The sequence below is a fragment of the Rhamphochromis longiceps genome, linkage group LG3 (assembly GCF_057381845.1).
Source record: "Rhamphochromis longiceps isolate RC_006_pf linkage group LG3, R_longiceps_female_GT1.1, whole genome shotgun sequence".
NCBI classification, from domain to species: domain Eukaryota; kingdom Metazoa; phylum Chordata; class Actinopteri; order Cichliformes; family Cichlidae; genus Rhamphochromis; species Rhamphochromis longiceps.
In genome coordinates, this window is record NC_140559.1 from 30,925,344 (window position 1) to 30,941,257 (window position 15,914).

At 39.6% G+C, this 15,914-nt stretch overlaps 1 protein-coding gene and 1 long non-coding RNA gene across 4 annotated transcripts; both read left to right on the forward strand.

Moving 5' to 3' along the window:
* The first annotated feature begins 8,867 nt into the window (after nucleotides 1–8,867).
* Nucleotides 8,868–11,529, forward strand: LOC146674080 (uncharacterized). 3 transcript variants are annotated; one of them, XR_014909112.1, is made up of 4 exons: nucleotides 8,868–9,416; nucleotides 9,807–9,985; nucleotides 10,162–10,288; nucleotides 10,816–11,529. It is a non-coding gene; the product is annotated as an uncharacterized LOC146674080 (long non-coding RNA). The 3 variants fall into 3 exon arrangements; XR_014909113.1 differs by having other exon boundaries at nucleotides 10,207–10,288; XR_014909111.1 differs by lacking the exon at nucleotides 10,816–11,529 and having other exon boundaries at nucleotides 10,162–10,776.
* Nucleotides 11,530–13,624: 2,095 nt separating this feature from the next.
* On the forward strand, nucleotides 13,625–14,638 carry LOC146674081 (histone H2B 1/2). Its single transcript, XM_085394210.1, has one exon. The coding sequence runs from the start codon at nucleotides 13,671–13,673 to the stop codon at nucleotides 14,043–14,045; it is 375 nt and encodes a 124-aa protein (XP_085250336.1). The 5' UTR covers nucleotides 13,625–13,670; the 3' UTR covers nucleotides 14,046–14,638.
* Nucleotides 14,639–15,914: the final 1,276 nt, after the last annotated feature.

Sequence of the window (15,914 nt, forward strand, 5' to 3'; positions counted from 1 at the left end):
ATAGTTTGCTGCTTTATAAGAAAGCCCTCCGCAAAGCCAGAACATCTTACTATTCATCACTGATTGAAGTAAATAAGAACAACCCCAGGTTTCTCTTCAGCACTGTAGCCAGGCTGACAAACAGTCAGAGCTCTTTTGAGCCAACAATCCCTTTAACACTAACTAGTAATGACTTCATGAACTTCTTCACAAATAAAATTTTTATCATTAGAGAAAAAATTACCAGTAATCATCCCACAGATGTAATATTATCTACAGCTACTCTTAGTACCATTGATGTTAAGTTAGACTCTTTTTCTCCAATTGATCTTTCTGAGTTAACTTCAATAATTACTTCCTCCAAAACATCAACGTGTCTTTTAGACCCCATTCCTACAAAACTGCTCAAAGAAGTCCGGCCATTAATTAATTCTTCGATCGTTTGAATATGCCTCAGACCATTTCCTGAGCTTGAGAGAAGGAACAAAAAGGAAATGACACATTTCCTGCATCATTTCCACTCACACTTTCCCCACCCTTCTGTCTACTTTCTGCACTGTGCTATCTAAAACCCACAAAAAACACCACATGCCAAAGCTGACTGTTTTCTTAGAAATTAAGAGGAATATTAATGAATTCATTTATTTATTTGTAAATGAATTCATTAATATTAATTGTAATTTTGATGTGCATTTTGAGATTATTCCAATACAGTATTAAATAAAATACATCTGTTGTCTCCTTCCCAGTGGCTTGAGAGTTGTTTTGGACTTCAGTGAAATTTACCGGTTAATAAAGTAGGAACGACTCACCAGAACCTTTAGAATGTCTAAGAACTCTAAAGAAGCGTACACAAAGCCTTTCTCTAGTTGGAGGAGGAAGGAGTGGGTTTGACTCACTGTCACTAACTCTCACTAACTCACTGCCAGACTTAATTTACAGTGTTGTTATGTTTAACCTGGTTGAGCAGGTTACACATGTATGTTAGGCTAGAGTCCTTGCTGCAGGGCCTGGTTTTGAATCTGCCTTGACTGCTTGTGTGTCATTTCCCCTTACACTCTCCCCAAACTCCTGTCTACTGTCTGCACTCTGCTATCTAAAACACAAAAAATCACCACATGTTCAAAAATCACTGCCAGCTTGATTAATAAAATATCATACGCGAGTGTATTTAGGAAACTGACCCAGAACACAGACACGGGAGAAACGAACTAAAGTTTAACAAAAAGCAAGCCTTTATTGCAGCTGATACAAAATAGGAGAATAATGCAAGATGAAACAAGGGTGAAACTAAACTGAAACCTAAACTGGGACAGAACTAAACTAACTAAACAATGACGATGGACAAGAACATGAAAATGAACAGGAACATGCAACTATGGAACTATGAACTGAACTAAAACAACCATGAACCTGAACAGAAGGAAGAACTCTGAGACTTGCTGTGACTAGACATGAAACCAAACAGAGAACCTGGCAAAGAACAGTAAGACACAGAGGTGGATCACCTAGGGAGACACAGCTGACACAAATGATCATGACACCACAAGGAGAAATAAAACTAAACACACTGAAGATGGAAACATGAGACTCTTCAAAATAAAACACGGAGGGACATGAACTGAGACAGGCAACTCGACACAAGAGACATAGAGAGGGAGACGGACACAGAGGAGAGAGACACAAGGAGAACCTACATAGACGAGGAAATAACACAACAAACAGAAGAAACTCATAAACGAGGAGACTCAATCAACTAAATCCTAACTAATGATAACAACAGAAGAACTTAATAGAATTCCAATTTAACATAAGAAATCAAAAATACAAAATAAACTCAAAATGCTGGGTCACAGACCCAGGACCCATAAGAACCCATGCAGCTAGAGCCATCTATTTGCTGTGTTCCCACTGTGACAAAGTGGAAACTCATTGTGGGCTAGCAGGAGGGACTATGCGCTTACCTGCTGCTCTCTGGCAGGTAGCTCCATGCCCTCCTGGGTTTTAATTGCACCTTAGAACACACATGCATCAACACTACAATGAGCGGGTGGAGGGAGGTTTGGAGTCTTCTCTCACCCCCATTCTCTGCGGCCTGCTGGAGCGGGGGGGGCTAGGAGGAGTTGGCCGTCCGACTGCGGTCTGGAGTGTGGGGCCTCCTTGCTCCTGCGGAGTCGGGGCGGTCTGCCTCTCCCCACCACAGGGAAAAGGGTAACACCACCTGTAGAGTACGCTTGGGGAGTGTGATCGTGTGTACAGCGTCTCTTTATGTCTGTCTCCACGTCGGTTGAGTGTGAAGTGCATATGAGAGCATGAGGGTGGGAATGGATGTTTGTATCTGTGTGTGCCTGTATGTCTGTGTCTATATGTCAGGTTGGGTATCAGACGCCACCTCTCTGGGGACATCTCGGGCCCTCCAAGGTTTGGAGGCCTATCTCCACCCATCACCACTTCCTCTGCCGGTGGCGGACTCCCTCAGGTGTCGGTGCGTTGGTGGTTCTTTGTATCTGGGGATGGGCGTCCGGGTACACACCGGCTCACTCCTTGGCGGCCGCTTATTGGGGCTCGCTTGGGCCACTTTGGGGTGCCCCCGGCCTCTCGGCCTGGGGCTCGGTCACTCAGGCACAGCTGGCTGCCGGCGGAGCTCACGGGCGCGTCACTGCAACTCCCCCTGGCTTCTGCTCCACGGCTGCTGAATGAGCCCTCATCTGGGACTCTCCTCAGCTCTTACTGGGACAGTGGCGCGGCTGCCCCTCTGTTGGTCTTCCTTGGTCTCTTGTGTTCTGGGGGCCTCTGGATGTCTGGAGTTTTGATCTCCTCCATACCTGCTTCATACCCTGGAGGACGGGGCTGTGGCTCCCCACACTCCCTAGCAGATCATTACATGAAGGAACCTTTGGAATGCAAGCATGCTGATCCACACAGGTATGCACACAGGTGTACACATGGGTATTCACAGACGCGGACTACAGCTTTCTTGGCTGCTGCCTCAAAGCACATTGTGCGCTGTCTATCTTGCGTGCTGCACAATATCGTTTATTATTTCGTAACTATTGATATCTACTGCTAGCTAGTTTATTGTGATGGTGCTTTTTTTTTTCTTATTATGTTGCTCTTTGTTGTTTGCTTTCTCCTCTGTTTTTTTTTTCTCCATACAGGTGACCCTGGAGTTTTGTTTTTTTTGTTTGTTTGTTTTTTTCTTTCTTCCCCCCCTTCTCACCGTCTCTTCTCCCCTTTGGTTTTCTTTCTTTCTCTCCCTCTCTTTCTTTCATTCTTTCCCCCTGTCCTATCCCACAGTCATGTCTGTCCCGTTTGTAGGAACTGAAAATAAAATAAATTCATAATTTTAATAAAGGTCAATCAAATGGACCAATATGGCAAGGCCATGATGATCCACTTGGTAAAATAAATCCGCTTGACATCTTTCTTGGCCTTAAGACAACAATTCTGATGGCTAAAGATCCAAACGGGACAAAAAAAAAAGAAAAAAAAAAGTGGAAACTCATTTACCACTTGTCCCTTAACCATATTGATAATTTATTTCTTTGTTATTTTACAGTCAGCCATAATGCTTTAATTTAGACATTGCTGGTGTAACTTTTCACACTATCCCGGGTTTTGTTTGTGGTAGCAGTAGTTACATCCATTACATACATGCATGTGTTTTAAAGCAAACGCTACTAACTACTGATGGTCCGCTTGAAGCTGACGCTCCGGTGCGTGTGTCAAAAAAATCAACACACTGCTTCAGAAGCACTGTGTCGAAGCTTGATTCGTTTGGCCAGAGTCACGTGATCAGTGACGTCCGAAGCTTCATTTAGAGTGTGACTGCTTCGGTGTCTGATTCAATGGTTTATAAGGAAGCGAATCATTCGCGGGATTTGTGGAGTGTTTTGATGGTGACAGATAGCGAACCACTGATCATTCTACTGAGAGATTTGGAGCCAGCGAGGAATAGAGGAGGTTCTGTTGTGTGGGAGTATTTTGAGTAGATTTTGGTCAATCGGGTGGGTTTTCCAGCTTTGTGTTCTTGTTGTTTGCTTTTGTTTTGTGCGTGTTTATTTTATTTGACAACGGGAAAAAATCAAAATGTCAAAAATCTGTTTTTCATAATATAAATATCATCAAATAACTTTAGAAAAATTTCCACTTGATTCTTTACATGTAATGTTGTAAAAATATATATTTTATTGTTTAATTAATCTGAAAATGTTAGTCTGCCAAATGTGCAGCAATTTAATGTATTTATTCTCTTTAGCTGATAGTTTGTGGGGCCCAGGTAGACTGTATAATTGCATCTCTACCAGTTTCTCTGCACTCCAGCCTCCTCTGTGCCATGTGAGGGGATTTTCCTTAATGCAGAAGAAATTATCTCCACGAAAAGTAACAGTTTCGGCCATCGCACAGTGGAACGAATTTTCTTCTTAAATAAAAATGGAAAAGGGCTACCTTACATGCATCATGTTTTTAATTTGCAAGTTCATAAGCATTTTCCCTTTCACAATCAATTCTACCCCCAGGTCAGAAATATGTATAGGAAAGTTTCCCTAATATAATATTATTGATAAATACACCCATCTTGCGATTAATTTCATAAGTGCATGGAGGCAAGACCTCACAGCAGAAGCATACTCCATAATGTGTTGTACATTATTATATGTATATATTATATGTAACGTGGTATTTTTCAATTATTGTATTTACCAACATCAAGAAGTGAAAAGCAAAGAAAGACCACGCCATGGTGGATGTTTAAACAAGGAAAATTTGCTGGTCATAATTATTTATTAAACAAATAAACCACATTTTTTAACCCCCCAAAATACACGTTCAAAGCAACACAACGGCGGCCCAATATCATACAGAACTCCACTCTGTAGAGTGAGCAGTCATAATGAAGCAGTTGGTTTTATTTTGTGGATTCAAGCTGCTCTTCATATTTCTGGCCACCAAATGTCACCAGAGAGGACTGTGTTAAAAAGCTTCGAGTAATGAACCGTTTTTCAATACAAGCTTCAGTGCTTCAGAAAGCTTCATTTGGCCATCACTACTACTAACCATAAGGTCATTTGAATTTTCTTCTGTTCACAGGCAAATGTCTGGTAAATTGTGTTTCTTCACGTTGCTTTGGTTATACTTACCATGGTGTCCATGTTGTTTATTCAGGTCCTATATTTAAGACAGGTATATGAGAAGGGCCGCCCAGTACTTCCTGTTTATATAGGGTCATGAGGTCAATGATTGCATCATTGGGTGTAACCAAATGGAGGGTTTTTCATTTTGTATAGTATTGTTTATTTTCTTTAAAGTAGCCTTTTGAGTTATATTGTATGTGTTTTACTTTACAAACCATTTAGCTGAGTAAGTGAGTTTGTCCATTTCATGCATAATCTTATTCCTGTTCTTTGTTTAGAATTGTATTGTTTGGTCTGACCTATTTGTTTCAATGGTAGAGTCTTCAATCAACCTATTTGTTTCAATGGTAGAGTCTTCAATCATCTGCTAATGTTATTTACTTATCACCTTACTTGCTGCTTAAGTTATGCTACACTACACCCACCCCCAGTTTAAATCTGAGATAGAGTATATAGATGTATGATGGTTCCAACAAAACAGAATAAATGTGTGGGAAGACTCAAGAAGGTAGGTGTGGTAGTTTGAAATCTAGTAATGCTGGAACCTTATGCAGGAAAAGCAGGAGCAGCATTTACAGGCTATTTAGCACCAAGAATTTCTATTAAACCAGTAAAAATATTTCCACTATGATCTAACAACAAACTAAAGTGATTTCCTTGTCTCCTTTTCAGGCTGTGGTTGAGCGTCATAGCTGAATACACGGAGTAACCTGTAACGTTTAAACATATGCATTTTAAAGCTTAAGAGATCTAATGTGGAGCTTTAAAATTAGAAATGAACAACAGTAGGTGTGTGGAGACGCCACCAAGCAGCTCGACCTTCAGCCACAATACACTGTGAGACAAACTGCACAGAAACAGTTTGTGTTTGGTTACGGAGACCCGCAGTTGTTCCGATGTTGTCGCAAAAAGAAAAAAGAAGTTCCACTTTTAGGCCCTGACTTTACCACACATCATCTCTTTTTATATGGCATCCGCTAGTGATTAATACAGGAACAGGATTTCCTTTTTATGTGTTTCTGTTTAAGCTAAAATCGGTTTAGTGTGACACGAAAAAGGTCCCCTCGAATGTTTTAAAGCAAAAGTAATGAGTCTGTTTTGTTATGTAAATGTAAGAAGTAGAAATAATAGATATATATTCTTTTTAAATGTAGAGAGTGAAAGTAAAAAATTACTCATTAAAAAACTACTCAATAAGAGTAGACATACCTCAATTGAAAATTGTACTTAAGCACAGTCACAAAGTATTTGTACTTCCACCTCTGTAAACATCTGCGCACACAGTAATGAGGCCATGGCAGATACTGAGGAAATACAGAAGAAAAATCTTACAAAGAATATATTTTTAATTTTAGCGCATGCATGTGTGCATGTCTGTATCTGCTCTCACAGTGCATCCTGCAGGCCGATGGTGACCCTCACCTGTAAGCAAAGACATGTCATTGATCAACAGTTCAACTCAAACTGTGAGCATTTATCTTCTATTTAAACTCTTTTGTTCCAGCAGTCAGGGCAGGCTCGACCTGACTGCCAGGAATGCAACTCACACCTCACTGACGGCTGAAAAACTACAAACCAACCGAAAAATGTAATTAGCTACAATCACTGCAATGGAAACAAAGAAAACTCTGCACTGTAGTTTGCTCAAAACATATGTCATGTTTTAAAATGTACACGGGTGAAGAAATGTTCTATTTTTGTCACAAGGTGGCACCATGTTACAATTCTGAAATTATTTCTTCCATTGTTGACTCATTAGACTTTGGCTGTATCCCAATTCAGGGTCTGCACCCTTGAAGGCAGGGGGTTGAAAATGATGTGCCTAGGTAATAATAAAATGCAAAGATTGGTGACAGTGTTTATAAGGCAGCAGATAAAAAAAATTAAAAAAAACTGTGGGAAATAAACTAGGCTCTGCCAGTGAATCAGTCTTTGCGTCTCTTCCATCTCCTCATCTCATCTATCACTCTCCTGTCCGTCTGTCCGAAAAAGGCACAATTTGCTGTTGCGTTAATTTAGTATTTAACTATCCACACTTGAAAACTCTTGCACCTGACCCATAATAAAGCAATGATAAAAATACGTTATTAAAATAAAACATTACAATTGTGTTTATTATTGTTTTTATACTTGAATACCTCTGCAATGCAACAACTGGTATGTGTGTTATTGTTGCCTGTGGTCTTTTTAATCCAGCTGGTGAGGGATCCGCTGCCTTTAGCAGCCTCACACAGCTCCTTTTGTCACTGTATCCTCTTCTTGTCCTTACAGACCAGCACTACTTGTGCAGTTAATAAAAGGACAGGTAATGTTTTGTCACACTGTTAAGAAAGCTAATTGACAGGTGTGCAAATATGCATTGTGGCATAAAGAAGGTGATGGAGTGCAATGGCGTAGTTCACTTTAGTCCAGCTCAGTATGTAAGGGTCTGATAACGGGAAGGGATGTTTCTTCAGACAGTGAGGCTGAATCTGAATCTGTCTGAATATAATTTGGGAAAATTTTTAATAACAGTCAGTCTATGACTTAAGCAGCGTGGTTTTCAAAAGCAGGCCTCACAGCTGCTGATAATCACACCTAAACATCATGAAAATAGCGATGCAACAAAAAATGGTTCTTTGTGCCAAGATAATTGCATCTCATACACAACAAAAACTACACCATCACAATAAGAACAACAATGAATTCCCTCTCCAATATGCATGCAGTAATAAATAGCTTGACCACAGCACTTTTTGTGTTGCAGACTTTATTTTATCTGAAAATTCCACGACAAAGGATTGTGCAAGTTACCTCAGTTTCTAAATCAGATGGACTTCTAGGCTTGACAAACATCAGGATGACGTTGACAACTCCATTAGCCAGAGTTCGCATGAAGGCAGGACCCAAAAGCAGACTGAATAAACTGAATGAAACTATACACACACAATACTGTATTTATCACAGAAGTGATCGGGCAGAATCCAGAGAAATGGGAAAATCCAGAGACCCTGAGAGTATGAGGAAGAAAAGCCCATAAAAACAAAAAATCACGAGCGGCCCACTGGGCAAATGCCCGATGGCCAGCTCAGCCCTGCATCACAATATGAACCACATCAAATTACAATGAAAAAAATATTTTAACTGCTGGAAGCAAATATTAATCTTTTTTATACATAAACCATTTCGGTAACACTTACACACACTCGGCTACTAAATGAATGTGTTGTCACACCATAACTATTTCGTTGTTGTGAAAGTGTTGCCAGCATTAACTAATCTAACGGTCATCTACCAATCTAATTCAAGGGTCATGTCTGTGTTCTCCCACAGAAAATGATCCTACACGAACAACATGCTGCTTCAGACACTGATCCTCCCGGTGGAAGTGCACCTTCTTTTTCCTCCTTTTTAAGATTTTTTATGTTAATTTAAATTCAAAATCAACGGCTAAAAAAATATATGAACACCAGATAATTAAAAAAGTGAATGGTTCAGTCTCACGTGTGCAGTAGTGAGACATTGAACTTAACTAAAACTGTGCAGAGCCAAAGTATGGAACTCCAAAGTGTTCAAAATTAAATAAATAAATAGGTCAAGATGAAATAAATAACTATGTGAATAAATAAGACACAGATATGTAATGTGAGAATGATATTGTGAAATCATGGAACACATTTTGAAAAAAATGCTCATTATTGTGAAATATATTGCATTCTCCTATATACATTTACTTATTATTGTGAAATATTATTTCATGGTCATTATTTTTCACAATAACAGAGATTATTCCTGAGGCATTTTATTTATTTCCAGCCGTTTATATTCCAAAATGTCCTTTTTTCAAAGTCAGTCTTTATTTCAAAATCCCGTTTTTCCCGATGGCCTATTTATTTCATAATGCGACTTTTCAGCAGAATGACTTTGTCTGTCAATCAAGAGAGACAGGGCGGAGCCAGTTGTGTGATTGGTTGCTCCTTTACTCAGACGTAAGTAATAGCACATGAATTGTCGATTTAGGTTTAATGGTGCAATGCGTCTCCTATGCAGCTGGCGGCAGTATGCAGCTCAAAATAAACTTAAGGCACCGACAAATGCAAAACACTGGGCGCGAATAACGTTACAGGTGTATCCGTTTCTGAGTTACTCAGAGAACTTGCTAACCGCTTAGATTGAACGTCTTCACCTCAGTCTGAGTATTGCAGCAGTGTACTGGAGATGAAGTGGTCCCTGGTCCAAGTTCTCATCACAACCGCACAGTATTAACGTTAGCAAATGCTAACGCTATCACAGCTAGCTCCACTCCACGAAACGCTGTTCAGGGTAAGTAACGATATGTTATTATTGCTTGGTTAGTCTGTCTGTCTGTCTGCCAAATATGAGCTTTTTAAACAGTTTAGTCACAGATTTTTTTTTAATACTGTTTTTTATCATAGCAAAGAATTCTATAAATTAGGTAAGAGAAAATAATTGTCTTCTGGGTTAATGTCTGTATTACTATTTACATTGTTGTAGGTAATAGTTATTCATGACTGTTTTAAAGTGGCTTATCTTCTGTGCTAATATGGAAGACAAGTAATCTATGTGAAAGAAAAGAAAGCAATTTTAGTTCAACGTAGTGATTCTGTAAGTGGGTATAATTTGAAAATGCTTTTACTAGTACAGTGGATGTTCTTTAAATATTTAACATTTAAAGTGTGTGTCACTTTACAGACTCCAACTTCAGCTTTGGTTTGGTCTCAGAGTTGTAGGTCATAACACAAACAAGTCGTCAAGTCAAGCAGCTGAGGAAAGGGCTTAAGGAGACCATGGTATGGCCGCTTCTGACAGAAAGATCAGACATCATTCCTCTTTTCTTACCAAGGGAATCAGAGACTGCTCCCTGTTGTGAGGTAAGGTCAGGTCACATCTTTTAACATCTGAATAGTAAAGGTATTTGGTTAATTTATGAAGGATGAACATTAATTGTTGACACAAAACACCAATATACTGTTTTGTATGTGTGGGTTAGTTGAACAGCTGGCTTACATTTAATAAAAATACACCTAATGTTGCTGATGCTCTTAAGACTACAAGATAAGTAAAGCTATAAAATGACTGTGGCCTGCCACAGAAGATGAAGATGAGGAAGAAGAGGAATGCTCTCGAGGATAAATGCAGAGTGGCAGGTTACCTTCGGTCCTTCATTGAAAATGGTAAGTCTGCTGCGATAGGTATTTTGCCATTGGTTTTCTCTGATTATACTTTGGTAAATTACATACAGTCCAGTGATCTTGGGTCATTAACAAAGTACACTATAGTAGAGCTGGGCGATATGAGATTTTTTCATATCACGATATTTTTCATTTTTATTTTTTTTATAAAAGGACAAGAGCGGTGAGGTCTATCACAATAGTTTAATTTTTCTATTGAGAAAAAGTTATTTCGCAATACATATCGTTATATCGCCCAGCTCTACACTATAGTATAATTTTGTTTTGTTATTTGCTCCATGCAATACATAAGAGTGGTGGCATTATCAGTTTCACTAGAATTGTATGTAGACTACTTTTAGCTTTGTTAACATAAAAATATCTATAAAAGCTACAACAGCAATTTGAGTGGGGCAAAAATGTCTGGTGCCCTGTATGTAAGTGGTCATCTTTTATGGTATTTCTCCATAAAAGATTCAAAATAATGAATATAGGATGTCATTATAGTTTAAAACAATCTTCTGTTGCAGCATCTTGTGCACAACAAAAAGCCCTCATCAAGTTTTGGACAGGATGGGAAGTCTTGCTGAGAAATGACTGTGGAAGTGGTCAACAGCAATCTTCCAAAGGCTTCCACCGGTTTTGATGTACTACGTCTTCCTGCACACTACTGTACCTATGAGTCATTTCTAATGGACATTCAGGTGTGTCTCAACTCTACTGACTCAGGTTTTGGTCTGGTTTACGATTGATTCCATAACCACATGGTAAAATTAGACCATTTCTTCTTTCTTGCATCACATTACTGTACTCGGTGTTCAAAGAAACGGACAATCTAGTGAGTTCTAGTTCTTTTTAATACACTTGACAGTGAAAAATACACACTACAGGTGAGCATTGATGGCTTTTTTAATATAAACTGATGAAGAGTTCAGATATCAAAATCAGTTGTTCACTGTACATTATAAATTACACAGTATGTTTTGTTTATACTCGCTACTGATACAAAAAAAATTTCTAGAAAAAATTATTTGAATTAAGATGTTACACTACTGTACTGTGTTCATTGTATTAAATCTGCTCAGAGTTGACATGTACTGTATATCCAACCAAGAAATGAATATCATTAAAGTGACAGCTGTATAAAACAAATCCTGTTTTATAGCCACTCACTGTTTTGTTGAAAATGAAATTGGTTATGCTGTTTTGAGTCAGTATTAGCTACAAAGCTGTAGAAATTAAAAATAAATAAATCCTCCTGACATAGAAACTGATTAAATGTAATAATGTCTTTCTACAAGTGATTTTGAAGTATTGGTAGCACAGCAGGGTCTTGTTCATTCAGTGCATCTGGGAGCTGAATCTCAGGAATGGTGATCTCATTTGATGGGCGGCGATTATGTTGTCCTGTCCAGTCCACACCATAATCCTCATCAACCTGAAAGAGCATGCACATGTTTTAAATCTAAACTGAAGAGGTGTTTCCTGCAGCTGTTACTAGATGGACTTATTGAGTCTGCCAGGGCCTATGTGAGTTGCTTAGGCATTGGCTACCAACTAATTATTCATTCACCCATTCTAGGTCAGGATTGGTTCTCTTCAGGTATAACAAATTTAACTTTGTTTAAAGTATTGCCATCTATACCTGACAGGTGGGATAAAAGAGAATGGCTTGGGAGACACACAGCAAAGTTTTCCAATTAATGCTGAAAGAACCAAGGATGTAAATGTATTCTTGTTTTAGCTTTACCGAAGACACCAGAGAAAGTATATCTATAATGCTGCTGAAATAGACAAAACCATTTCAATAAACTCGCTATTTAACATCAACCTTGTTGTGCGTTATCAGAGAACAATCAACTGCAAACAGCAATGAAACATTCAACTATGTACTATTTAAAGCACTAATGACCCTGTTGTCTAACAAGATGTGATAAGTAAGTAGACTGTGGAAAGCTGGTGGGTCTACTCTCTGTGTAAAAGGTTCCTACAGGCTCCACTGACCCCAGTCTCCGAGTTAACACACTAACAGCTAACACTGCTAAACGTGTCTCAACGCCGAGATGGCGCCGATAGCTTTAGCCGTAGCTGCCCCACTTAGTTTAGACAGTAACAAAAAAAAGTAAGCGATAATAATTCATTGTCAAACGTCATAATTAAGGTCAACACCTAAACAATGCTGTGTACAGAATCACACAGGTGCTCAATTACAGCATAAACTTACCTTAGACCATCCTCCGTCATTTTCCTCCTAATTGTGCTCGGAGACACAGAAAACGTATCGGCAATTACCCCGATGGTTATCCCGGACAGCACTAAAATGTCCTGAGTGCTGCACCGGGATTTCTAGACGTGGACGGCCAACATTTGAAGACTGTTCTTCCTCGGCGTATTCCAAACGAACACGGTGCTGAATTGATCTTAAACCTTCGACAATGCTGTCATCGATGCTAACGTCTTGAAGAGCAATTATCATCCAGGCATTTTAGTACATCATCTAAACGACTCAAAACAGTATCTACAGGTAAATGATCCCTCTCTATCTGATTTGCTTAAATGAGCAGAACTGGCTGAAGTTCACACCAGTCCGCCATCCTCCGTGACTTTTGACCTAGCACGCTGTTGCTAGCTGTAGCAGCCGTCCGCGGAGCCGGTATCCAGGAAAACTAGTCGATGGTAAACGATAAGCCAATAGGTGCAAAGGTCCAGCCCACTTACATTGATTGACAGACAAAGTCATTCTGCTGAAAAGTCGCATTATGAAATAAATAGACCATCGGGAAAAACGGGATTTTGAAATAAAGACTGACTTTGAAAAAAGGTCATTTTGGACTAAAAACGGCTGGAAATAAATAAAATGCCTCAGGAATAATCTCTGTTATTGTGAAAAATAATGACCATGAAATAATATTTCACAATAATAAGTAAATGTATATAGGAGAATGCAATATATTTCACAATAATGAGCATTTTTTTCAAAATGTGTTCCATGATTTCACAATATCATTCTCACATTACATATCTGTGTCTTATTTATTCACATAGTTATTTATTTCATCTTGACCTATTTATTTATTTAATTTTGAACACTTTGGAGTTCCATACCAAAGCGATTTGCTTAGTTGGAAATACATTTACTGCTCATTTAGAACAAATGACTGTCTCAGCAAACGAGGACACAATCACACAGCCCACTGTCTTTGTTAGATGCGCGCCTGTTTCAGCACAGTTCACAAACTCCCTCCAACACAACGTCCGGCCCACTGTGCGGCTCCACCAATGAGATCCGAGGGCCCGCGCAGTAGTATTAGCATACAGCCTGTATAAAAAGCGCTGCTCTCAGCCACGGAGCTCATTCGTTACTGCAGAGTATCGAGGAGAGAAAATGCCTGAACCTGCCAAGTCGGCGCCCAAGAAGGGCTCCAAGAAAGCCGTGACCAAGACCGCCGGCAAGGGCGGCAAGAAGAAGAGAAAGACCAGGAAGGAGAGCTACGCCATCTACGTGTACAAGGTGCTGAAGCAGGTCCACCCCGACACCGGGATCTCCTCAAAGGCCATGAGCATCATGAACTCGTTTGTCAACGACATCTTCGAGCGCATCGCAGCGGAGGCATCTCGCCTGGCCCATTACAACAAACGCTCCACCATCACCTCCAGGGAGATCCAGACCGCAGTGCGCCTGCTCCTCCCCGGTGAGCTGGCCAAGCACGCAGTGTCTGAGGGCACCAAGGCTGTGACAAAGTACACGAGCTCCAAATAAACTGGCTATCAGACCTAAACACAACGGCTCTTTTCAGAGCCACACACTTTAAACTGACGAGCATAATTCCCTGTCACACTCGCTAGTTAATATGTCGCCAAATGCTTGAATCGCGGATATGGACCTTTGTGTCACTGGGTGGTATTAATCTGTTGCATTGACCGTGACGACTAAAATGTTTTGCAGTTTTCAGATTGTGGAAAGACAAACTGGCTACAAACAGAATTAATGCGACTTTGTATTTGACACTTGTGTTACAGTTCCAAGCACACTTTCTCTATTGTTCCTGATATGCAAAATTGAGTAATGACAGTGGCAGAGAAAAGGACATTAAAGAAACTGATGGGCCATGCCAGGCATCCTCTGCACCCGGCCATAAACAACCAGGAGAGTCTGTTCAGTGACAGGTTGCTTCTCCCCAAGACAAGAACCAACAGACTTAAACTCCTTTGTCCCACATGCCATCAGACTGTTTAACTCCTCTCTGGTGGCGAGAGGGAGGGGAAACAGGAGGACAAAGGAGGGGGGAACAGCTAAGCTGTAGTGCCTCTTCACCTCACTGTACAATACCTTGTGCAATACTTTTTGTAAATAGTCAACAGTGCAATAGACTCAATACTTGAAATGTGCAATTCACTTGTATTTTTATTTTTATTCCTATTTATTCTATTTATCCCCTTTGTATATTTTATTTATATTTGTTTCTGTATATGTGTGTGTGTATATGTATATATATATATATATATATATATAGATAGATAGATATAGATATAGATAGATATATCTATTCTGTAACTGTAACTTCGGTCGTTGCTGTGCTTTTTTTGGAAATCGAATTTCCCAGAGGAACCCACCCGAGAGATTAATAAAGTTCTATCTTATCTTATCTTAATTACACTGAAATGCTGTGGCACAGAAAACTTGTTAACATTGATGTTGCAGCTTTCTATTGCACGGTCTATCGTTTTAATCGTCTGTATTTGTTTTGTTGCAGTTTCTCCATACGTGCAATTTTTGTGGTCCTGTTTCAGTTACATGCAGCATCATGCTCTCGCTTCACTGTGTACTGTACTGCACGTGGTGGAAATGACAAACCCACCTGACTTGATGATGTGCACTTTAACTTTATAAACACACAACTAGACTATGATACATAAAGGGTGGTTTGGACTATTGGAACGCCAAAATTGGCTAATTTGGTGCCAAAATGTATACTAAAAAAGGCATGAATTAGTATCGTTACTTAATACACTTTTTGTGGTGTGTGGGGTCTTTGTTGGATGGATGGATGACATCTTTAGCATTTGCCTGTACTTCCTATGCCACAGGCAGGCTCTGCTGTGTCCTTCAAGCTTTCCTAGATATGACCGAAGAGGAATTTCCATCAAAGCAATCTTCAATCTAACTGCTGTTAAGCATGTTACTTGTCTTGGACAGAAAATTGTGGTTACACATTTTTCAGTAGGTGGAAGAATCACAGAATCCTCCAGAAAGAAGAGCAGAGATATACTGGGCATAACTAAAGGCACTAGATTAAACTGAAGTCGCTATCCAGGACATGAGATGAGCTTTATTAGTCCCACAGCTGAGAAATTCACCAACATGGGCAGAGCAGGATAAAATAAACAATTACAACAATATTACTATGAATAAAATGATTAAATATGTTTGACTAGTAGAGTCAACAAGTCAAGGTTTAACAGGGAGATAAGATGGATGTTTTTAGCAGGTATTGAGTATTACACATTGAGATACGCAGTGATCAGTTTGGATGTGTGTACGTGTTCATTCACTGCTGTTGTTTATTGTAGAGTCAGTAACTGTAGAAGGAAACTGAGTCAATGCAGACTAAGAGATCAGAGCCAAAGT

Bases quoted from the DNA above. Each gene is read 5' to 3' on its own strand.
- LOC146674081 (XM_085394210.1), top strand. From the start codon at position 13,671: ATGCCTGAACCTGCCAAGTCGGCGCCCAAGAAGGGCTCCAAGAAAGCC.